Consider the following 26,613-nt stretch of genomic DNA (forward strand, 5'->3'; position numbering starts at 1 on the left):
CCACACTATCTTGATAATCCTGGATTTCTTCCAATTTTGCGGAGGAAGGGGGGAGGAGGTACATTATCTCCCCAGAGATGCCGGGTGTTTTTCCTCAGGGGAGGGCCACAGTTTCTTGATAAAGCTAGGTTTTAAGGGTGGTGATGACGACTTTGAGAGGCTGTGCCCTAGGTGCATTGAACGGACATAGTTTTGTTAAAATCTTCCGGCCATTTTTGTCTGCAGGGAATATATTTGATATAGGATTGATTTGAGGAGTTTGAGACGATAGGCAGAAGGTGCATTGCACAAAAATATTTTAGCCAAAATCTTCCGGTCGTTTATGTCCGAGGGAGATACATTTCAAACAGCAATCTTTGTTATCTTTTTGGCATAGACCAGGACCAGGTTTTTGACTTTTTATGATGATGTTGCTGTGAGCAGCCCCTCTTCCCTCCCCACTGCTGTGTGCACACGCTGTGCTTTAAAGATACCGTTCTTTTTGCGCAAATGATGGTGGATTAAGTCAAAGAACTGTCTTGGCTTTCGCATGGAATTAAACAAAATCCACTTGAACACACACACAAAGATCGAAGCTTGGCTGCTTTTTGTGCGGATTTCGTTTTTCTCAATTGATTACGAGGATTGATATACGAGTCATTTACGAAATTAGTTCTACAAAACTTTCCATTCTGAAAAAGACGGAACCAAGCTGTTGAATTGTCTCTAGCGTGGGGTTAAGCGGAAGGCTGCTGTTACCCCGTGTAAAAGAGTGAACAGAACTATCCCAATTAATATGTCTGTTTATACAGCAAGAAATGTACCTTTTGTCACAAAAGTGCTTCATAAAATATTGCAAAATGAAGTCACATAATCATGCAGCATGCAGTGTTTGGAATTCTGACGGGTTTAAGGTGTTTAAATTATGTGCCTTCCCCTGAAAACAAATGGGACAAAGAAAATACTCTGCGGGGTTAGAAAATAAGCTGCGGGCTTAGAAAATAAGCTGCGAGCAAAGACAATACACTGCATTTAGAGAGTTCTTTATCTTGACATTTGCCTCTAAAATTCCTGGGGGAGGGGGGCTTCGGCCAACAACAAAAAATAGTCTGTTTACGGTAACATAGGCAACAAAAATAGTCTGTTTACGGTAACATAGGCAACAAAAATAGTCTGTTTACGGTAACATAGGCAACAAAAATAGGGTCAGTAGTATAGGTCGGGATTTTTTTTTTCCAAAAAAACATATTTTTAAGTTACAAGTAATTTGCCAAAAAACAAAGACCTTTTTTTTATTTTTTTTTATTCCCACCCCCCCAAATGCCAAAAAAAAAAGTCTAGGGTCGCGCGAAAAAATAGGGTCGGTCGGGATACCGTAAACAGACTTTTTTGGGTTTTTTGGCCTTAAGGCCGCAGCAACACGACTCGAATGTACTCGGTTTTGGGAGACCCGCTTAGCTGTGTTTATGTCATCCCGGTGACCTTCACATCTGCGCCCATAGACCGGCGCCATGTCTGCCTTGGTTTCCCCACTTGTCTGTTCCTTTGTGGGGTCCAGTCAAGGGCCTGAATTATGTGGGTAGTGGCCAATCCGCCTCCACTTCCTGTTCTTAATGTTTGTGTCAATGAGTTCTTTATCGATCAGGCGTTAAATGTAAACAACAATTTGTCCAGAGTTGAAAATGTGTCTTCAAATGGGATGACACAAGACTTTGAATTTCGGTATTCGAAACTTGTTTATCTTCTTCTGTACTTGACTGGATGTGCCAGAATTACGTATGTAGACACTTGGTTAGTCTCATGGCTGAAAACATCATTCCTCTTTGCAGTTAACAGACCGATTACTTTCACTGCTTTCAAAATGAGTATTGTTGTATTTGATTATCACGGAGACCATTTTTAGTTGGTGGTGTTCTGTTATCCGTTGATCACCGAGAATATTACATAATTATGACGAGCTTACCTGAGTAAGTGAAGTCTAATTGTGGTTTTATCGACCACAATGTAGAGAGGAAAGGGATTACGTGAGATAGAACGCGGGAATACGTCACTGTTTAACGACGTGTAAATGGTGCAGAAAAAAGAGAAAGAGAGAGGAAAGGGATAGGGAGGGAAAACGGTTATCAGTATAACTCTGAAGACAACTTAGGGCGAGGCACGTAATCCCTTTCCTCTCTACATTGTGGTCGACAAAACCACAATTAGACTTCACTTAGACAGGTAAGCTCGTCATAATTATGTAATTTTATCTCCCACAATTCCGAGAGGAATGGGTCACGTGAGACTTTAAAGTCTGCAACATTTACACCCTAGCACTGTCGATGAATTGAAATACATATAAACCTACCCCAATTCTTCATGACAGAACAGCCTGTCCAAAACTCCTCCCACTGTCCACTGGTTTCTTGTAAAAAGTTGTGAAGGTGTTAGCCCGACGCCAACCAACAGTCTTCAGAATGGTTGCCAGAGGAATTTTACTTGCAGCTTTACTAGATGCAGCGGAACGAGTTGAATGCGGCGTAAATATTGTCATGTCAATACCCGCTTTTTGTAATCCAATCGTTGTCCATCGACGGATAGTATCTCTCGACACCGCTTTGTGAGGGGCTGTCCAACTGATAAAGAGTCTCGTTTCCGTTCCTCTAAATGCACGAGTTCTTTTGACATATTGTTTCAAATAATGTACAACACAAATTGCCAAATCAGACGGAAAAGCACAAAATACCACTTCATTCTGATGTTTCTTTGGACCAGAAGTTTTGAGCAAATCCCCAAACCTACATCGTACATCTTCCTTTGTCCAACTCATGTTACGCAAGTCCATCAACCAAATCGCCTGTCCCCTTTGACTAGAGACCAACAAGCACAACAGCACAGTTTTAAGCGTCAATTGCGCCAGCGCTAAAAATTTTGCCGGTGACCATTCTTTTAAAAAATTTAGCACTAGATTAGCGTCCCAGGTCACACAAGTACGGCGGGGCAAAGCTGGCCGTCTGTTGAAAGCTCCTTTCAAAAACTTCTTCACCAGTGGATGACAACCCACTGAACAGTTATCCTGAAGGGACAATGCGGAAACAGCGCTTCGTGCCATGTTCAAACTGCTGTATCCTTTGCCTTCTTGGAACAGTTTCGTTAAAAACCTTATCAACTCATGTGGAGAGGCACAAAAGGGATCTCTATCCCGTTCAAGGCAATGCTGAAGCCAGCGTTTGAAATATGACTCGTAGTTACGCTTCGTACCCTCTCTCCAGGCGGACATGATAATGTCTGTTGCTTCATCCTGAATTCCCTGTTTCTGGAGGGCTGTCCGGACAAGGAACATGCTACTAGTTTCATCTTCTTCAGTAGTGGATGGTGCTCCCCTGTCAGTGGATGACTGAGTAAGTTTTCTTTTCGGGGCAACATGACCGGCAGTTCTACTAGTAGACGCAACAGTTTCGTGAACCACACTTGCGTTGTCCATAATGGCACCACCAGCACACACTCCGCCTCTAAGACTTCTATCCTTTGGAGCACTCTTGGAATGAGACTGAAAGGCGGAAAACAGAACGCCTTGAACAATGACCAGTCCAAGGAAAATGCATCAATGGCAAATGCATCTGGGTCAGGTTTCCATGAAACATACTTTCTTAACTGTGCGTTAACACGAGAAGCAAATAAATCTACATCACAGAGACCAAACCGATTGATGACTTCTGCAAACACTTGTGTGTCCAAATGCCATTCAATGTTGTGTCTATCTACACGGGATTCTGCATCTGCCTCTATATTTAGGCAACCCGGTAAGTGTGTTGCTGTTACACAATTACTATGTGATAAGCACCACAACCAAATGTCTCTGGCAATGTCGTTGCACAAAACTTTTGTGCTGCCCATGTTATTAATACAAGCAACAGTGGTGCTATTGTCTGTAAGTAACTGAATGTAAGAGTGACATAATCCCCTGCAAAGGGATTTCAAGGCAAAATAAGCTGCTTTAAGTTCCAAACAGTTAATATGTTCAAAAGCTTCTTCCTTGGTCCACATTCCCCCTGTGGTGCTACCCTGACACTAGGTCACACGTGCAAAAACAAGTAACGATCCCAACTGACCCAAATATAGTAGGTCACACCTGCAAAAACAATGAACGCGCCGACTGACGCCTAACATTTCCATGTGTTAGCTTCGACGAATAAAATTCATACGCGAAACAACAAGTTCCCGGTTCAAAAAACCAACAAACACCGAAAACTCCAAATTGTTTCCTTACCTTGCAAGTTGACACAATGATAAACAATCAAAATAGTCAATACACTTCAACTAACCTACAACTAAAACTTGTACAGAGAAAGGTTAGAGAAAAATGAAAGCAAAGCAAAAGATAGACAGTGCACCAACACGTCTTCACAGGACGGAAACCATTCGTTCAGTGACGTATTCCCGCGTTCTATCTCACGTGACCCATTCCTCTCGGAATTGTGGGAGATAAAATTGCCAGTTGTGATGCTGGTTATACTAGTTGATGTAAACTTAAAAATATTTTGACAGTTTTTGTACCCGGGTCAACTAAGAAATATATGCCCGTGTCAATTCATTCAAACTTGGTATGCCGTTAAATTTGGCTGTCTGGCTCACTTTGCGGACCAAGAATGTATTTCACAAGAGTCACGTGACCAACGTTCAAATAAGGTTAGCTCCCCAAATCGACCCGACAACAACTTAAGGTATACCAATTTAAAAAATCGACAAAAAATCCGAATAGGTACAACTCGGTTTTTACGACTTACGAAAAGGAAAGAAAGTCCAATCAATGATCTATCTGGAGGAGGTTATTGTATGGGTCTTGTGTATATTTCGTGTTACTCCATCCCGACTGATGCAGGTGTGTGTGTGTGTGTGTGTGTGTGTGTGTGTGTGAGTGTGTGTGTGTGAGTGTGTGTGTGTGTGAGTGTGTGTGTGTGTGTGTGTGAGTGTGTGTGTGCGTGCATGCGTGCGTGCATGTGTGTGTGTGTGAGAGAGAGTCTGTGTGTACGTGCGTGTGTGCGTGCGTGCGTGCGTGTGTGTGTGTGTGTGTGTGTGTGTGTGTGTGTGTGTGTGTGTGTGTGTGTAAGTGAGTTTGTGTTAACGTGTATGTCTGTGTGTGCGCGCAAAAAGGACACTATGCTTGTGCGCTAACACGTGAGCTCATAGTCGCAATGACCTGAACCAGGTTTTGACCTTGTCCGGAAAATCACTGACCAGACCCTCGTACCCAATAACTTTAAACGCCAGTGGCTGATGTTAACACTCAATAAACAACCGACCACATTCACTCATTAGCACCATGATACTTTTGCCAACTACAAAAGTATCCATCAAATGATGCGTGCATGGATCTCACAGAGATAGCTACTCAACGGTAGCGGTTTTTGCCACTAGACGAAATTGGTTTGTTTTGTCAGGTTACGCCAGCTTCGATACATTCGATCTCACTACAGGCGCTTGTATAGGCTTACGGTTTAATTGTATAAAAAGAGAAAAGAGAATATTGTATTGCCCAGGGTACCAGACATTTGGCTAAATGACGCCGTAACAAAATCAACAAGTCGCGTAAGGCGAAAATACAACATTTAGTCAAGTAGCTGTCGAACTCACAGAATGAAACTGAACGCAATGCAATGCAGCAAGACCGTATACTCGTAGCATCGTCAGTCCACCGCGCACGGCAAAGGCAGTGAAATTGACAGGAAGAGCGGGGTAGTACTTGCGCTGAGAAGGATAGCACACTTTTCTGTACCTCTCTTTGTTTTAACTTTCTGAGCGTGTTTTTAATCCAAACATATCATATCTATATGTTTTTGGAATCAGGAACCGACAAGGAATAAGATGAAAGTGTTTTTAAATTGATTTCAAAAATTTAATTTTGATAATAATTTTTATATATTTAATTTTCAGAGCTTGTTTTTAATCCGAATATAACATATTTATATGTTTTTGGAATCAGAAAATGATGGAAAATAAGATAAACGTAAATTTGGATCGTTTTAGAAAAAAATAATTTTTTTTACAATTTTCAGATTTTTAATGACCAAAGTCATTAATTAATTTTTAAGCCACCAAGCTGAAATGCAATACCAAAGTCCGGGCTTTGTCGAAGACTACTTGATCAAAATTTCAACCAATTTGGTTGAAAAATGAGAGCGTGACAGTGCCGCCTCAACTTTCCCGAAAAGCCGGATATGACGTCATCAAAGACATTTATCAAAAAAATGAAAAAAACGTTCGGGGATATCATACCCAGGAACTCTCATGTCAAATTTCATAAAGATCGGTCCAGTAGTTTGGTCTGAATCGCTCTACACGCACGCACGCACGCACACACGCACGCACACACGCACACACACACATACACCACGACCCTCGTTTCGATTCCCCCTCGATGTTAAAACATTTAGTCAAAACTTGACTAAATGTAAAAAGGCAATACGGCAACTGTATAGGCATGTGTGTGTGGCTGTGGCTGTGTATGCGTTTGTGTGTGTGTTTGTCTGTGTCTGTGTGTGTGTGTCTGTGTTTTGTAAAGCATACAACAATGTTATAAGAACAGACACCAAATGAGAAACATTGTAAAGGTGTTCATTGAATACGGCGTATCAAATCCAACCATGGCACCCAATAAACGTGTTGAGCGTGACACAGGGAGCAAGGGTCTAGATAGAAATTCATTAGCTGTCACGCACAGTCCTTTGTGAAGAAAGCTTCCATCGCTATCCAGAATGATCTTACCTTTAATCTCTTGCGTGAGAGCAGCTGAAATTGGCCAACAAGCCTCCGGTTGATTGGAACAAATTCCCCAGAACACACACCATTTCTTGCTTTTTAACATGTCAAGACAAAAATTCACGCAGAGATTTTCAGCTTGCGGCTGTGTTTTACGACAAGCCAATTACAGGTTTCGAGGGGTGTGTGCTGAAAACGGCCCACAGGCCAATCTGTTTGATGTTCAGGTTTGTTGTGAAAAGAGGGAGCAATGGAGTGTGTTGCACGAAAGCAGATGTCGTAGTTCAAAGACAGCGATTATCATTCTTGCTCTTGCGTACCTCTCTGTTTGTGCCCCTGGAGTTCTTGGTCTCTTCAACTATTCAAAGATGTTGCAAATGTCCAGATTGCATTCTTTTTTCCTGCTTGTGAACGTTATACTTAAATTATCCGTGGATGCTTGGCCGACCAAGTTTGGACCTACACTGAAACCTGTATCTGACTGAAGTCCAATCCGTTTCAACTCTCTGTCTCTTCTTCTTTCTCCGTTCTCCTTACACGGGTATGGACGTATGTGTGTCTGTGTGTAAGCGCGAGTACGTGTGTGTGTGTGTGTGTGTGTGTGTGTGTGTGTGTGTGTGTGTGTGTGTCTGTGTGTGTGTGTGTGTCTGTGTGTGTGGGTGTGGGTGTGTGTGTGCGTGTGTGTGTGTGTGCGTATTTGTGTGCAGGCAGGTTTTAGTTTTTTGTACTTGTCCTTGAAATATAGCTATCATGTGGCGGGGTTAATCTTGCTGCTCCAATAATACTGCAGCGCGTACGTTGTCGAGAGTGCATTCTGTGTGTGTGCACCTCTGGGAAATTTGCTGAAACGCCCACACCCTACACACAGCTTTTTGTGGAAACAGGGTCACGGCCGGGTACAATTGCGGTATTGCCAATGGGTTTGAATCTTAGGAAAAGGGAATGTCAAACATAAAATGCAAATTAAATTAAGTAGAAATCCCTTCGCTATGTTGCAGGTGACAAGACACTTTGGTCCTTTTGGTGGAGTTACCATGGGATTTCCGGTGAGTGGAATGTCTTTTAAAGTGTTTTTTGCTTGTTTGTAATCCCGTATCACAATGTCTTTGTGGTGTGTGTGTGTCTATGTGTCTGTCTGTATGGCTGTCTGTATATCTGTCTGGCTGTCTGTCATTGTCTGCTTGTCTGTATGTCTGTCTCTTTGTCTGTCTCCCTGTCTGTCTGTTTCTGTGTCTGTCTGTCTCTTTGTGTTTTTGTATTTGTCTATATCTGTGTGCGTCTGTTTACATAGAACCACAGGTATTATGATCTAAACATTCCTGACATCTTTCATTTCCTCTGTGGACGCCCGTTTTAACCGCTTGCTTCCCTTTATATGATAAACCGGCCATAGAGCGTCGTCGTCCTGATCGAAATCTTCGAAATCTCCAAAACCGTTTTGACTTCTGGGTGGGGAAATCGTTCATGCATAGATGCCAGCGCCTTTCGGCGATTGGTCAATGCATTTCGGAGCTAGACTAACAACATATTGCCAGTTACACTTGCAATTAAAGCTACTTGAGTTTGCTTCCAAACTGATACGAAGTGAACGGGAGCATAGAGTCTGTTATCAACTTAACTTACTTCGAACAATGAGATCGACAGAACGTACAGTACACAAATGCGAACGGAAAAACTCGGAAACTGACGAGTCGATACCAATACTGACACATTTTTGAGAACGCACGTGTAACCTTCGAAGAGAAGATGTCTATTTTCACCCCGGAGGACGGTGAGACGGGTCACAGTGACAATATTACAGTTACTGCAAGCTAAATACTAACTCTCAATATTATTATTGAACCTGTAATTAATCAGCTTTTCATAAGGCTAGGTCTTGATATCGAGACATTTATACAGAATAATTTAGACAGCAGTTGTGGATTGGCTTCCTTTTACCGCGTGCAAGTATGATTCATGAAATTTTAAAATAACGTTATTATCTTTTCTTTTACAATGAACGGGCACTACGTTAGTCTACTGCATGCAGACTTTAGTCTACTGCATGCAGACTTTAGCACTGCAAGGAACGGCAATGAAGAACAAGTATAGGAACAAACGGGAATAAAAGCAAAACATGTATTGCCCGTTTTTTTAAACAGAAATGTGCATCTGGGTCTGCCTCACATATTATACCAAAAGACACCACACCTAGACATATTAAGATAAAACATTAGATTTCATTAATGACACTATCACTTGTTAAATATCAAAACAGCTACCAATCCCGTCAAACCATCCTCTCCCTCCTTTGAATGCAAGTCTTTGCACGCAGCACGGGATAACAAGGACTTGCTGTCAGACAGTTGTAAGGGTACCTAACGTCACTCGGCATGGGTATTAAACTTTTCTACGTAGTCTTCTCCCCCTCACTCTCCATCTCTCTAACTCCAACCCCACAGTGCCGCTTCTTTTCCTCGCTGTCCTCTGGAACTGGAATGGCTGCGTATGTATGCAAATGGGGTAGCTTGGAAGAGACGTTAGACAGGTATAAGAGGACTTGGTGTCACCGTGGTTTGGTATTAAACTTCTTCAATTGCCTTGTCTTCGTCTGTCTGTCTGTCTGTCTGTGTTGAACACACTTGCTCTGTCTCTGGCCTTCTATTTCTGTGTTTTCTTTCTGTCTGTAAGTCTGTTTGATTGTCTGTCTGTCTGTCTGTCTGTCTGTCTGTCTGTCTCTGTTTAACGTAATCTCTCTATGTCTCTGACCTTCTATTTCTGTGTACGTGTCTGTCTTTCTGTCAATCTGTCACACGTGATCTGTCTCTGTTGTCACATAATTAGTGTGCGTTACATTGTGCTTTAGGTATCGACATTCTCCAATTGCCCTGTCTTCGTCAGTCTGTCTCCTTCTCTCTGTTTAAAACAGTTCTGTCTACCCCTAACCGCCTATTTCTGTGTCTGGCTATTTGTGTGTTTGTCTGCCTGTCTTGATTTTTTTCTCATCTCCACAAAACTAAAAAAAATAAAATGAAACCTAAAACATGCGTCTGTCTTGCTTGGTTGGTCTACCCTCGCCCCTCGTCTCTCTCGCCTTCAAAATCCTTCTACCTTTGGCAGACATAAGGCTTCATCTTTGTCTGGCTGGCTGTCTAGTTGGCTAGGTGTCGTTTGGTCTGTCTTGTCTGTCTGTCTGTCTGTCTGTCTGTCTGTCTGTCGGTCTTTTCCTCCCTCACTTTAATCTCTCAACGATACCCCTACCACATTCGTACTAAAGATCGCATTGCTTCATCAACTTCCAGGTCACGATGCCTCTTGCCATTACCTACCCAAGCCCTATTTGCCACTCGAATCAAACAGCCATTGATGGTTGCAGTTGTCACCTAAATCCCTCTCCAATAGCACCAGCTACTCTGGTCCTTCCCTCCAATCTGCGCCCCGAATTAGGAGAGGAAAGGGCTGGACGTAAATGCGAGATCGTAGTTTTGGCTCCAAGATTGAGTTTTTTCCTTTCCCTTGGCCAAAATTAACTCCAGTCACTCACGTTTTGGGGGGGTCATGTCGAGGGCTTTGGCTTCGCGAAGTGAGTTTTTTTTTCTTTGTCGTTTCTTATTTTTGTCTCTTTTTCTGTTTCTTCTTTCGCTTTCTTGTGGCTTCAGAGGAAGAGAAATTGGATGAAGTTTATGCTCTCTGGTCGATTTGTGTGAAACGGTGGTGCCGCCTTACAGGGCTTTTACATTCTCAGGGGATGAGGGCCCGAGTTAAGTTGGTACGGGTGGAAGGTTGTGCAGTTTTACAAATTGGTGTCTTGTCTTAACGGAGGCAGGCGTGAAGCTCTGGGTGTGAACTTGTTTACAATTGAAGGTTGTTTTCTCTCTCCCATAGATGGCTTCTAACCACTGTCTATATAATGAATTGTGTAAACAGTGCAGAGGAGTATCCATAGTTTTGGGTTTTTTTAACGGAGAAAAAACACCGTTCGCATAAATCAAACTTAACTTCAAACTTGAAGGTTTGTCAGCATAACTGCATAAGAAGCATCCGAGAACACCCTGGACATTTTGTTTCAAGATTGTCCATCAGCGGTCCCCCTCCCTCCCATCGCCTTATACAGACAGCCATAATTATGCGTATTAAATTGGCAGTATCATACTTCAGCTGAATTCTCGTCTTTTCAGCACTATAAGCTTGTTCTTTTTCAAGGTTAAGAACTGAACACGACAAAGACGAGCCAGCTTACATTTCTTTCGCATCGTCATCATTTCTGGGGTATTTGTGTGGTGCGGGCGAACGACAAGCACGTGCGATCTCCAGCTGACAAAACACCAGACAGCATGGTGTGCAGGTCATGTTTTATTCTACACTCACATTCCCTTTCAGGAGTCGTGGTAGGCTACTTTGACCGTCAGTCAAAAACAAAAGGTATTCGTGCCGATGTGAGAAGCATGCTGCGAAGTCGCATGTGTCGTGCTCGTTTTCGCACCAGTCATAATAAACGGTTTTCGAAAATAACTCTGTCAGGATTATCAGCGGTCTGGAAGAGTAAGAGCCCCTGTACCGCAGACAGGTTTTCACAACATCCGGAGCGCGCTTCACGCCTCCGACGGGCTGTAACCCGCGATCGGGAAGAACAACTTCGATGTGTATGCCATGCAGCGCGCGCACCGACTTTATCTGGTGAAATAAGATCTCATTGTTTTTTCAAAAAGAAGAAGTGTACAAACAAGGACCCTGTTTCTCGGGCATGCTTGGACGGGTAGGGCGGACATCCTGACTTATTGAACACCTTTGCCGTTTCGAAGGTACCGAGCCGATGCCTGAGAGATCCGTAGTCTTCCGTGGACGACAATGGTTCACCAGACTGACTAGATTTCGTGTATGCAAATAGACAGGTTTCCTGTTATATTACCTCATGCGTGTAATACCAACACAATCACAAACTTCACACAATCGGGCTAAGAAGGATATCGAGCAATTATCTATGAGAAACTCCAACATCGAAAACCCTAAAAGTACGGTCTAGTGTCCTCACAAAAGCGACGATTCCTCTCTCTCTCTCTCTCTCTCTCTCTCTCTCTCTCTCTCTCTCTCTCTCTCTCTCTCTCTCTCTCTCTCTGTCTCTGTCTCTCTCTCTCTCTCTCTCTCTCTCTCTCTCTCTCTGTCTCTGTCTCTGTCTCTGTCTCTCTGTCTCTCTCTGTCTCTCTTTCTCTCTCTCTCTCTGTCCCTCTCTCTCTCTGTCTCTGTCTCTCTCTCTCTCTCTCTCTGTCTCTGTCTCTCTCTCTGTCTCTCTCTTTCTCTCTCTCTCTCTCTCTCTCTCTCTCTCTCTCTCTCTCTCTCTCTCTCTCTCTCTCAAAAGGAAACCGTTTTCATTGAAAGGATAATTGATACCACGTATGCTAGAACAGGTTTACTGTCCGAACTCTGAAGGAGTTGTAAGTGTACAATTACAAGGAAAAGTACAAAGTTCAAATGAACTAAGGCTGATGGGTGTAATTTGACAAATGTGTCTATCCTGCACTATCTCCCTCTCTCTCTTTCTCTCCCTTTCTCTCTTTCCCTCCCTTTCTCTCTCTCTCTCTCTCTCTCTCTCTCTCTCTCTCTCTCTCTCTCTCTCTCTCTCTCTCTCTCTCTCTCTCTCTCTCTCTCTCTCTCTCTCTCTCTCTCTCTCTGTTAGTCTGGATCACTATCAGTGTACCATTCCAAAGAAAACTACTAACTTCAAATGAAACAGGGCTGATGGATGTAATTTGACCACTTCTTCTCTCCTGTATACTTCTCTCTCTCTCTCTCTCTCTCTCTCTCTCTCTCTCTCTCTCTCTCTCTCTCTCTCTCTCTCTCTCTCTCTCTCTCTCTCTCTCTCTCTCTCTCTCTCTCTACCGCCTTCTTCATCACCATCACCATCGAGTTCTAAAAATAAGCCCGTCAGACACAGGAAGTGATTTTTCATTGGTAGGGATCGTCTGCGGTAGAGAATGGTTTTTCAAGGGTTTTCGCGTCCTTCTCACTAAGTGGTCGACCCAAGGGGCCGTATGATTTCTCCTTCATGTAGCCTGATGATTAGTGTTGAGTAGCTTGTGGGCAAGGAAACTCGAACACACTCTGAGGTTCTTCAGCCTTTATGGCTGCTGAAAATTCCAAAATGAGTGGTGAGTTATGTCCGTGAGATTTAGCTTATAGGACAGGGAAGGAGTGTCTGTCAACATTATCCAAGCATTTGCCTAAACTTTACGTTAACGCTTAGCCCACATCGCATCCGCTGTTTGATCAGAATTTTTTTTGGCATTAAAGCAAATTACAGGCTGTCGATGAGATAGTCATTTGTCAAAACTGCAAAGAAGTGAATAATCAGCACAGACTGATTGCAAACAATAAATAACCATATCCACCATTTTTTTTAGGTTTTGCAGCCAAAAATTAACAATCACCAGAGAACGTTCCAAAAGTTATAAATGATCAGACCGAACGGCAATGCCGACAGACTGTACATTATTTAAGCTATATTCCTCGTCAAAAACGATCATGTTAACCATCACGGGAAATCACTCAAGGCTTTTCACATCAGTTACGAGCATCTATCTACTCGGACATATACCAAAAATCAACATTCTACTTCCAGTGCAAAGTGGGAAATTGTTGCTGACGTAATATAATATATTATATTATATCAATTATAATCAATGGTACCCAATATTGACGGACTGTGTGATGATATCTTCTGCTATGGTCTGTTGAGACAGTGATATCAAAATCGAGACCGGAGATCGAGATTTTGATATCACTGTCGAAACAGACCAATAGCAGAAGATATCATCACACAGTCAGTCAATGTTAGATATATTGCTAATTCTCTGGACATTTTGTACTTACTGTAAAGAAATTAAAAAAGTATTTGTCTCAGTTTTGGCTGTTCCATATCCCTCACTCTGATTATTATTTCTTTTTGTTCACTCTTTTCTTGTACTTTTCAGTATTTCAAAATGTTTTTTTTTTCAAAAAGTCTTTAGTTACTTGCTCAACTAAATTCTGGAATCATTACATTTTTATATATTTGTTTGTTTTTAAATTTAGGTGTTTTTGTTTTTGAAGTGGGGAAGCAATAAAGAGGTCGTCGATATCAAAACTGATATCGACGGAAATGTCGTCGATATCACTTTTGCACTGAGCTCAGTTTTGCCAAATTGACCAATGGAAATCCACGTAACATATGAAATAGCAATATTAATTAATATCGGAGTTATCAACTACAAAATAAATATAGGGGGAAAATGATACAATTTACACAAAGCAGCCAGGCTGATAATTTGTTGGTGTGTGTCTTAGTGGGAGAATATTTTTTTACCCAATGCAAAAGCTCGGACAGATGGTTTACACGGTGTGTCAACTGATTCCGTTCATACACCGGATGTTTCCGTTCGTACGCAGGATGTTTCCGTTCATACAGCCCTTACCGCCACGTTTTTTCCCCAAGCAAGTGCCGAAAATGAAGCTGTATGAACGGAACCATCCTGTGTATGAACGGAATCAGTTGACACACCGTGGTTTACACGACAAGAAATGCATCCCTCATAGTTTCCATGCACGCACAGTACACAAAGCCGTATACTCTGAAGAAAACAAGCAGATCAGTTGACCGTTCAACAGAGCAGGGGGGCAGTTTGTGACATGGATTTTAAGCTCTTTTCATATATGACTAAGTGCCAAAAGGTACTCACAGAACAGAAGACGACTTTGTTTTACAATAAAAATGTTTCTAAAAACGTGTGTCTGCTGAAAATTGGTGTGTGTTTATATGAATGTGCGAAGAGATAGTGGACATAATTTCGTGTGTCTGACTTGAACGGTTTTGAAGTTATCTTTGTTTAAAGTCAAAAATAACGCCAAAACCGGCCATCTGAAAACGGACATCGTGATACCTCGTGTTTTGAATATGCCACAGAAAAATAACAAGAAGCACAAATGAATTGCATTTAGTTTGATTGAATGCCTGAAACATCGCTTTACAGACGAGACCAAACGTCAAATCTAAATCTCGAGATAATATTTTTTTTTCGATAACCGAATTTTAAGGTGTCGCACGCAAGATGTGTCGTCATCACGGCATACATTTTTCAATCGCAGATATTTACTAAATTTCTTTTTCAAAAACTCTGGAATTGATGTCGACACGTCAAGCGATAACGGTGTATCAAACTGCTGTCTTTCAAGTAATCCAGCAAAGACTGCAGAACTTTTGAACAGCATTTTTGAAAACGATTTGAAAATTTCGTCATATCTTGCGTGCGACAAAATGTTCGGTAATTAACGGTTATTTTCTTTTAAAAACAAAATTTACATGTACAAAGATCTACTTCATCTACGGAACCACGTGACACATTCTGTGTTCAAAATTTGTGAAGAAATCACGAACCACGAATGCGCTATCAAGTGTTGAAATTATGTCGTCAACATCTTTTCAGATCTTGCGTGCGACACCATCTTGCGTTCAACATAAAATGTCACTACCTTATCGAGTTTAATGGGTAAAACTAACTATTTGTTGTCTTAGTTTAATCTTCTTAATTAAAAGCGTAATAAAACCGAACTTCCAAGATGAATTTTAATTGAGATTAGCGAAAGAGCGGGCACGCAAGTCGACCTTAAAGTAAAAGAATGATAACACGAGCGTTTGTCGTGTTGTCTTGCGTGCAACACATTGTCCAAAAAGGAAAATGTATATTTTTCTCAGACGTTTTTTAAGTTGAAACCTTGAAACTTCACACACATTTGGGGTTTAATCGCCCCCATGCATGGTAAAAGTCTTGTTGACCCTTGTCAGATTTCAAGGTCACGGCTGGGTCACATGTGGTTCAGAAAACGGATGAAACATATTTTTTCAGAGATTTTTGAAGCTAGAACCTTCAAACTTCAAACAACGCTTTTGCTTAATGATTGTTCAACATGGAGAATTCAAGGTTGATCCTTGATAAATGTGAAGGTCATAGCAGTGTCTCGTGTGGGTAAAAAAAAAAAGGAAATTGTATTGAACTTCAATTTATATAAAACCAAAGTCTGGTTGATCTGTTTTAAGATTTAAGGTCAAATCTGTTATTTAAGGTCAAATCAAATAGAAATTTGTTGATGCTTAAATCTTTGAAACTTCCAACAGGTTTGAGGTTTGACAACTTCTGGACTTTGAAATCTGGTATGGTTGATCCTGGTAATATTAATTAGTCAAAGCATCAAGATCAACAATTATAAAATAAGCACTTTCACCAATGTCAAGTGAGCAATAGCAGCAAACGTGAGTCTTATAAAGATTATCACTTTTTGTGTGACCTCAACTTGACCCCTCTGAATGCTCTCAATCATGGAAATTGACCACACTTTGATTATAACCAAACAACATCAAAACTTTGGAATGTGTGAAGTTTCAAAGGTGTTGCTTAAAAGGCGTTCGTGAAAATGACAATTGTATGTGTCTGACTTCAATGCGACCCCGCTGCGACCTTGACGTTTGATTTTATCAACCAGACTTTCATCATGTGTGAATGACTTCAAACACTATAAAACTAGTTGAAGAAATTGACAATTTTTCAAAGTTTAAGCCAGATGGCACTGCTGTGACCTTGAAATTTGACAAACATTAACCAGGCGGTCACCTTTTTTTAGAAAATATCCTTAAAGGATCTTTAACCTTACTGTGACCTTGGAATTTGATGAGGTTTAATTTAACTTGCGTAGTGTGCCAAGTTTCAAGGCCCTAGCTTCAAAAACATATGAGAAAACCTCATTGAAAAATGTATATGTTTGACCTCAACGCGACCCTGCTGTGACCTTGACTTTTTCAACCAGACTTTAATCGTGTGTGAACATTATACACTAGAACTGTGTGTATTTTCAAAGCTCGTGCTATAAACGCGCTGAATAAATTGAAAATATTCCACATTTGGACCAGATGTGACCCCGCTGTGACCTTGAACTTTGACAAAGATTAACCAGCAGGTCACTTTTAATGAGGTTTTATAAAAATGCTGAAAGTATGTGAAGTATGTAAAGTCTAACTGATCTAGTATTAAAACATGTAAGACGTGACAACGACAATTTTCCAGTTTGCAAAGGAAATTTAACCTCGCTGTGACCTTGAAATTCAATGTTGTTTAATGTGATGTGCACCATACCTGGAGGTCATTATACTTTGGTTGTGTGCCAAGTTTCAAAGCCCTAGCTTTAAAAACGTGCGAGATAACCTTAATGATATGACTCAGTGCCGTTTTGAATGATATAACGAACAAAATTATCGTTATTTGTAAAATCATTTGGGTAAATTTATCTTTTCTTTTCGTAATTGGGTTCCAGCATCTGTTGTCTTAACAAAAATCACAATATCAGTCGTGTTTGTCAACTTTTATTTTTTAGCCCCTTTGTCCGCTTTTCGTGCGCACCTTTTGGCACTTAGTCATATGGCATATGTGTTTTGACCAAAAGATGGCATTTAAAGCAGAATAAGGTAATCATTGTTCCAGGAAACCGCGCGAACAAGTCGAGTTGAACAATGATCATCGAAGTCTGTGTCCACTATCACATTTTGGTCCAAAAAAATGCAATAACGTAATTTGAAAAGAAAGGCTTAAAATGTAACTGTCAAGTGTCGTATTTTGGTCAAAAATACAAATACATTTATATATCGATCCATTTTAGTTAGCACTCCTTTAAAAAAAACCATTATGACTGGACGAACACACACATGCATTTAATGTAGTCTCGATCGGCATCTGACGTCACATAGTTCAAAGTAAGGAAAACAAAGGTACATTGCATATTGTCTATACCAAATGGCAGAAATAAAGTATCCTCTGGATATCTGTCATTTATACCCCAGTAAGGAAATTTTTAAAAAAAGTTAATAATAATAATTATTAAAAAAAAACACAGTAACCGTAGTTTGTCTTTTCACCTGTTATTTGTAGTTGAATCAATGTCATATTCTTTAATGTCCATGTTTCGCGAGAGATGCATTTTCTGAAATGATTGTACTGTCTGCGCAACTATTCCGAATCATATCTCCGCAGCCCAGGGATATATTTCGAAAGGGCATTTTGTGAATCAAATCAACTTTCATGGTTGAAATGTCTCGTTGGAAAAGAAAATATCTCTCTCACAACATGGAGACCTCGTGGCCCAAGCTTCGTAGAGCGTACCAAATACAAGACTCGCCCAACCAAACACCCACGCACTTCATCTCGTCTAATTGGTGCCTGACCACGCATTTATACAGGGCCATTGTACAAAGGGAGAAAGATGGAATATTCCAGAGTGCCAGACAGACTCCCCATTGCCGGAGGGCAGGTACTTAATTTCTTCCTGTCACTCATTCAATATGACCACGCCCCCTTGGGCGATTCCTTGTCTGATTCGGGATAAGCCTTTTGAAGAAAATGGGCATGGATGGGGGGACTGGGAGCGAGTGGACAAGAAAAACAGTAGAACCTACTAAAAACGGATCGTCGTATGACGCATGACAAAAATAAAGCTGAAACTAAATTTCCTTTTGAAATTTGAAGAGTAAATTTATATTTTTGTGAAAAATGAAATCAATATAAGTAGATATATATGTACAGTCATACTCAGCCATTCACTCATTCACAGACATACAGACAAATATACAGACAAATATACAGACAGACAGGCAGGCTAGGCAGGCACACACACACACACACACACACACACACACACACACACACACACACACACACACACACACACACACACACACACACACACACACACACACACACACACACACACACACACACACACACACACACACGGAAGAAGGGAAAGGAAAGTGAAGGGCTGACAACAACCGAAATGACTGCAATGACACAATGATCTTCTCATAAAGCGATCATTTCCGGTGTGTTTATCGTAACAAAATACGTATTTCTGCCGTTACAACACATGCGGGTACCGCAACACGGTGGCCTAGTGGTAAGGCGTCCGCCCAGTGATCGGGAGGTCGTGGGTTCGAACCCCGGCCGGGTCATACCTAAGACTTTAAAATTGGCAATCTAGTGGCTGCTCCGCCTGGCGTCTGGCATTATGGGGTTAGTTCTAGGACTGGTTGGTCCGGTGTCAGAATAATGTGACATGAAGCCTGTGCTGCGACTTCTGTCTTGTATGTGGCGCACGTTAAATGTCAAAGCAGCACCGCACTGATATCACCCTTCGTGGTGGACTGGGCGTTAAGCAAACAAACAAACAAACAAACAAACAAACAAACACATGCGGGTTATTGTTAAATGTGGTGGCTTTTGCCATGGAACAACGTCGAGGCAGGGGTGGGTGGAAGGTGAGAAGTTGAAATCAATTCTGGGAAAATCCAATATAGTACTAATATATTCATAGCACTTGGGTCGAGGCAATGCTACCCAGGTTTAGACTAATACACTGATAATGGAGTATGCAGATTGATGAAGCAACGCCAACCTGAGCTAAGTCATCCTTTTCTTGTCGTTTTCTCATCATTATTTGCTATCCGCCCACTCCATATTTTTTTTTTTTTTTTTTTTTTTTTTGCTTAACGCCCAGCCGACCACAAAGGGCCATATCAGGGCGGTGCTGCTTTGACATATCGTGCGCCACACACAAGACAGAAGTCGCAGCACAGGCTTCATGTCTCACCCAGTCACATTATTCTGACACCGGACCAACCAGTCCTAACACTAACCCCATAATGCCAGACGCCAGGCGGAGCAGCCACTAGATTGCCAATTTTAAAGTCTTATGTATGACCCGGCCGGGGCCCACTCCATAGACCACATATAGTTCTAGTGAAGTTGTGGTGAATACTGTTTCTCTTCATTGTTAAACGTTTCATAAATGACATGAATGACATAAATCAACCGTTCTTGGATTTCATTCTTTTGTTTTGGAACGTGATCAGTCTATTGGTTTCAGATTTCATCTTCACACATGTTATTTGGGTTACGTAACTGTACGCTCAGTTTGTAGTGTTTTATTCAGTGATGTGTTTTCTGTTTGTGTGTTTCTTAAAATGTGTTAGCATATAAGTGTAACCGAGTGCCGAAACACTACGATCACCACGGGAAGCGAAGTGCAATCAAACAGGTTTGAAAATATTAGGGCTAATTTCTTAGCCCTATTAAAACTGTTATGCAAACCCGAAGGTTTCCATGAACATACAAACAATCGGAAACTACCAGACCCCATCACAAACAGATTTCCACAAACCACGGGTGTTGACTTAAAGGCCAACAACTCGGGAGCAGAGTCTGCTGTGAAAGGAGCGGTAGCCTCCCCTGTCACATAAGGAAGCTCTGTGTTATTATTTTTATTTGAATTTTAACTTTAAAAACTGACTCTCAGACATGCAATATGCTGATGTCGCACTTTACTTAGGTAGAACACTGTACATCATCTTCCTGAAATACAGATCACGAAAAGCTAAAGTTTTGATTTAAATCGTGACTAGGGATGCTTTTGACCAGGCATTGTCCGCGCGGTTTTACAGCAAAAACAATACGTACTTTTAACACAAAATGCTCATGGCTAAAATCGTGCCTGTAATTTTCCAAAATGTGCGGAAAGGGTCTGTTCAGAGTGTTTGTTTATTAGTTCTTCCGCATGTTCCAAAAGTATGGCGCATATGTGTGTTTTGTCTGTGTTTTTGTGTGTGTTTTTATCCTACTTTCTTTTCCACAGCCGCCGGTAAAATGAGTTTTGAGACTTTTAGCGAAATGCGCACTTAGTCGCTCACGATGGGAAAATAAGATTTGAAACGTAATTCATTTCGAATTGTAGATTGAACATGTTTTTGTCACTCAGAGAGAAATATGTGATTGTATTAGTTATCAAACGAATGCGCACGCGCGCACACACACACACACACACACACACACACACACACACACACACACACACACACACACACACACACACACACACACACACACACACACACACACACACACACACACACACACAAGCAGTTTTAACTTAGGACGCCATTTTAGAGAGAGAAATAACTGAAGCGAATCTATGGGCAAAACAGCAATACAAACTCAAAATTCAATCAGCAACACTTCGAAATAAATTGAAAATTTCAGCTCAGCGTAGATTAATGTCCACGTTTCCGTGTGTCTATTCTCAGCTAGTTTCATTGTCTATTTACTTTAAACAATATTTTGCACTCCTTTCGCAAGTTTGATGAGCGTACAATAAAGATAATCAAACATTCAATTATATAGTTCAGTCCCTTATCCTAGTATTGGCCACAATGACATGATATATGAAGCACTTTGTTTCACACCAAGATACTCTCAACAAAGCCTTTATAACAATAGTATATCATTTTTACAACCAAAAAGCTTTGAAAATGTCCAAGGACGTTTACCATTCCAATACCCGTGTAATTTACAGCATAAACGCATAGACCTTCAAGACGGCAACTGACAATGAATATAGACTCAGCTAACCCGTCTCCCTGCTCTCGCTGCCAAATGCAATAGCACTCAGTCAGAAGCCGGGCAGTGTCTGAGAGTGTGAATGGGGGTCGCTCTGTGCCCATTGTGACGCCGAGTCTGGCACGCGAGTGTAGACAAATACTACCTTTTTCTTCCACGCCTGTTCTCGTCTTTGCCCAAGACCAACGAGAGTTGAAAGGAGAGTACTTCTCCGAGTCATCAAGGATTTTCGAGGGACCTTTGAAAGGAAAGTGCCCACTGCTGCCGGAGAGGGCAGGAAGATGGAGAAGGGGTTGAAGAAGGCGGGGGGGGGGGGGGGAGGATTTGGTAAGTAGTGTCATATACGTTCCAAACGAAGGCTCGTATATTTAGCACCATTCGCGTGAGTGTGTGTGAGGTTGATTCTTCACTATGCTAACACACTGATGACATCTTAAAAGGCTTCCTTCGCAGAAAGTATCGAAAATAAACACTATACATAAGTAGTTAACCCAGTCCTGTTTGATATCATACTGCATCTAGAGAGTTATTGATTAATTGTTTAAGGCACATGCCTACTGGTGAACACAGTTTGGCTGACCATCTTCGACCTGACCAGGCTTTTCCTTGGTCAAATGACCAAAACAATCAACAGCCTTGGTGCTCCACGAGAACAGTGGGTTTTTTGGCTCACGTAAGTGTAGCCTATGCGATCGTAACTTTGTCTGTCTGTGCGTGCGTGCGTGCGTGCGTATGTGCGTATGTGCGTGCGTGCGTGTGTATGTCTGTGGTAGAAACTCTAACATTTGAAGACGTCACATTACATTGACGTCACATCATGACGTAAGAGGGTTAGACGTCACGCGAAGGAAGTACTGAAAGTCTCGGTCATTATTATTTTGAGCGGGCCGAGACTAGTTGGCAGTCGTGTCCCTGTAAGTAGGCTACATGCAGACAGACAGATCTAGATCTAGTGTCTCGCTTTCTTGCACAGTTTCACCTATGCTCTTTCTGTGTGTGTGTGTGTGTGTGTGTGTGTGTGTGTGTGTGTGTGTGTGTGTGTGTGTGTGTGTGTGTGTGTGTGTGTATGTGTGACGGAGTGATTGAGTTTGTGTTACTGTTTGTCGATTTCTTACGTGAGCCTTGATGGCTTCGCCTCTTGTTATTAACTAATTTCCTGAAAGCCGCTAGTCTACACTCATGCTGGTGCAAAGTGCACGTGCAATATATGATATAAGAGTTGTCGGTTAGCTATGCATGAGCCGATGCATCTGACTTAACGATATACGACACTGTTACATTCACAGCCAGACTGTCACCCGACAAGTAGTTTTCTGCTGCTATTCCGAAGTCACCAAGACCAACAGTTGGTCTCGAGTTTTTTCAGTTGACCTTGAGGAGGTCAGGAAAGAAAAAGAAATCTGTGGAAAGATCGAGGGTCAAAGCCTCTGAGTATGCAGACAGAACAAGGGACAGAACTCACACACAAATAATAGAGTTACCGTAAATAACTCACTAATAGCGTACGCGATAGATACTAGAAAATGTTCTTGGCATATCTCCTCCTCCGTTTAACATAGGAACCTCATTTTTCTGCAGCGACTGTCTATTTCCCATTTCCAAGCTAAATACCACATTATTTTGAGCTCAATCGGCCAAAGATCATCAGAGATCCAAGTGCGGACCAAACGACAAACTTGAGTGACAAGCAGAGTGAATCCTATACACTCCTATTTACGGGGGGTGTCATTTTGTTTGCTTTCATATCCCATCCTGGCTTACGATAACACTGTGACATGACCAGCATCGGCTGACAGGGCTTTAAGCCATGCGCCAATAAATAACTGATTTGCCGTGCACTGGTTTGCTTTGGTTACGCATTTGGTCCGTGTTGACTGGTGCGTGCATCCGGTCTGTGTGTCTATGCCCGCATTCTTCAATGCGTCTATTGTGACATGTGGACAAGTAATTCTTTGAAATATTCTGTTGTTAGTCGTTTGGCATGATATGCAGTTGGGTCTCCGCCACTGTGATTCATTGTTCAAAAGCATATAGGGTCTAGCACTTTGAAAGAAACCTCAAACAATTGCAAAACTTGCATCTCCCATGATCAGATTTTTTCCATCATATTTGTCGTGGCTAAGCTGTCATCTGAGAGTGAAAAGATACCTCCAATACAACTCATGGACTGATCAATGAATGCTTTCACTAGGCGGCCGCCGTGACACGTTTGGTTTGTCGTTAGTGCAGTCCGGTTGGATAAGGATCGTAGTGGTACAGTGGTCAGAGCTAGTGTTCCTCACGCTGGTAGAATGGGTTTGATCCCCTCGGGGGGACGTCTACTAACACACGATCTTGGCTGCGCTGTCTAGTTCACCAATCTGAACATAGGTACCTGGCGCTACTCCAGGTGGGGGGAGGTAAAGGCAGTGATAGAAAGGAGAGGGGCACCGCCTTCACTAAACTGTCCCTCGAGAAGCTGTGATTTCTAACATCTACTTCCCAAAGGATGAAAATATTAAATGGAGATATCTTGACCTAGTCCAGTCAGTCTCAGTGAGTTGTTTGGCTGGACTTTAACTCAGCCGTACAACTTGAACAAATTCTCCAGAGTAATCCAGCTGCACGGATTAACTCCGTGTTATCAGATGGTCGGGATAAAGCAAAAACCTGAACGTAATCCTTGGAGTGACCCAGCTGTGTCCGTCCTTGACCTCTGACCGACGGGATCATCCAGTGCAACGGACAACAGGTCTGACAGCAACAGCTTGCGAAGAGGACCTGGACGAGATAAATTCGATGGCAAGCTTGGATGCCCCCAACAACCGTATTCCACGCTTGGCTGGGCACTGGAGGAAAGATTCTATCACTTTTCTGGCTTTCAACGCCTCGCTGGCTTTCATTTCCTGTGACAGCGTGATGAGGACTTCATTATATGTTTGCACGTGCGTGTTCCCCTTTTGTTTGTGACTGTATCAGATGCGCACTGATTGTCATTTTACGGTCAGCTGAATACGCTCAACATATTGGCCATGCTTGTCTCGTTGAATAAAAGAAAGTGAACAAAAGCGCACCAGCTGCCATATCGGGGGTTGATATAATTCTAAGTCATTAAGAGAGTGTACTAGAAAATTATTGAAAGAGTTTAACCCCAGGGTAGTTTTGAAACAGAAGAAAGAAACTAAAATCACGGCTGAATACCCCCAAAATGTTCGCCTTTTGTGTCTTGTTGATTACAGGTTTTGTGTCTCGCTGATGATAAGAAACAAAAGTAAATTAATTTCCCACAGAACAGCTGGTGTTTTTCTTTAAACTCCTAATGGCATGTACTAACAAAAAGTATTTGGAAGAAACTCCTGGCAGTTAAAAAACAGAAAAAAGAAAAGAAAACAATTTGTTATTTAGATGTACATGTCTTTAAAAGGCAGTTGCTGAGACAGATTGGGATTTGTATATGATTCCCATGTGCTGAAACTATTAAAACAAAAATCTGACTAATCTTTGTCAAAATAAAAATGTGGGAAATCTTTATAAAATTGAAAGTTTCTTGCATAGCATAATCGTCAAAAGGCCAGGCGTAGCTTATTCCTTAACAGTGGTAAACACTATATCAATCAATCAATCAATAGGAAGCTTATATAGCGCGTATTCCGTGGGTACAGTTCTAAGCGCTTGTCAACACAGGACTAACAAAGAAACTAACATCTACAGACGGACACGAACCCTATCACACACTAGCAAACCCTGATAAACATAAAACAAACAACTGTTTAACAACAATGTACACATCAATAGCTAGGTCCAAACAAAATAATATTAAGCACAAAGAAAACACCTCTCACAGAGCACAGCACAAGAATGTCTTTTGGGGCACAACACATCACGTCGAACATGAAAGTCGCAGCCAGCTACGGGAAGAACTGAGTCTTCAACCTACTCTTGAACGCGTCAAGAGAGGGGCTCTGGCGAAGCTCAAGCGGCAGGGAGTTCCAGACGGAGGGGCCCGCGGAGGGAAATGCACGCTGACCAGCAGATGTGAGTTTTGAGCGAGGGATGTGAAGGAGGAGTGGGTCAGCAGCAGAACGAAGGGGACGGTCGGAGGGCTGGGTGTACAGGTCCAGGGAGGATTGGTACTCGGGAGCAGAGTCGTTGAGACACTTGTAGGCCAGAGTGGACAGTTTGTAGGAGATTCGGGTGTTGACAGGGAGCCAGTGCAAGGAGCGAACTAGGGGGGTGATGTGGTCTCGCTTCGTCTTCCTCAACGTCAGCCTTGCAGCAGCGTTTTGGACTCGTTGTAGGCCATGAATGGATGAGGCGGGGAGGCCAGCCAGAAGGGACTTGCAGTAGTCCAGACGACTGAAGATGAGGGAGACAACCAGCTTGACACAGCCGTCGTGGGTGATGTAGCGACGGATGGAGGCGATGCGTCGTAGGTGGAAAAAGCAGGTCTTGATAATGAAGGAGATGTGTGTCTGCATGGAGAGAGTGGAGTCGAGAAAGACGCCAAGGCTCTTGACAGTAGGGGAGAATGGAACAGTCGCGTCATCCAGCTGGAGGTCGGTCACAGTGAGGGAAGCAATCTTCTGTCGTGTTCCAACGAGAAGGGCCTCCGTCTTCTCACTGTTCAGCTTCAACTTGTTCTCAGTCATCCAGTTCTTGATGTCGGTGAAACAACTGGAGATGGATCCCAGGAGATGGTCAACGTCCTCCGGCTTGGCGCTGTTCTGGAGCTGCGTGTCATCGGCAAAGGAGTTGTAGTTCAAGCCGTGGCGTTCGATGACCAGGGAGAGGGGTTGGGTGTACAGGGTGAAAAGGACAGGGCCGAGGACAGACCCTTGTGGGACGCCGAAGCGGACAGGGACAGGCTGAGAAGAGAACGAATCAGTGGTGACAGTCTGAGAGCGGTTCTGGAGGTAGTTCCGGAACCAAGAGAGGGCGGTGCCGTGAATGCCGAACGTGGAACTGAGGCGATCGACGAGTAGCTGGTGGTCGATCGTGTCGAAGGCCGCGTAAGGTCCAGCAGCACAAAGACAGAGACGAGACCGCTATCTGTTGCGTTCAGGAGGTCCGTGGTGATTCGCAGGAGCGCCGTCTCGGTGCTGTGGTGAGGGCGGTACGCTGACTGGTACACTGGCATCAGCGAGTTCCGAGACAGGTGGGCGCTCAACTGCTCCAGGATGATACGCTCCAGAAGCTTGGAGAGGAAGGGCAGGTTGGACACAGGACGGTAGTTCTTCAACTCGTTGACGTCAAGGCCGGGCTTCTTGATGAGTGGGCAGACAACGGCAGACTTGAAGCAGTCGGCAACGACGCCTGTGGCCAGGGAGATGTTGATGATATCTGTGATAGACGGCATCGAGTAGTTCGCTGGTTCAAACTAAATAACACTAGTCTTTTTGTGTCGACGAATCGAAACAATCATACAAAACCTTCGAGCTACCCTTCGAAAACATCGCTGCGTAGAATAACAATTGAT

The 26,613-nt window shown here is 42.5% G+C and overlaps 1 protein-coding gene across 1 annotated transcript in view; it reads left to right on the top strand.

The window, feature by feature from the left end:
- The window catches only part of LOC138969464 (carbonic anhydrase-related protein 10-like), a 146,413-nt gene that overhangs the window by 102,537 nt on the left and 17,263 nt on the right, over positions 1–26,613 (top strand). The window contains exon 4 of the mRNA XM_070342255.1: positions 7,716–7,763. Coding sequence (XP_070198356.1) covers positions 7,716–7,763 — 48 coding nt within the window. The remainder of the gene's footprint in view (positions 1–7,715; positions 7,764–26,613) is intronic.

This window comes from Littorina saxatilis, linkage group LG6 (assembly GCF_037325665.1).
Source record: "Littorina saxatilis isolate snail1 linkage group LG6, US_GU_Lsax_2.0, whole genome shotgun sequence".
Lineage (NCBI taxonomy): Eukaryota > Metazoa > Mollusca > Gastropoda > Littorinimorpha > Littorinidae > Littorina > Littorina saxatilis.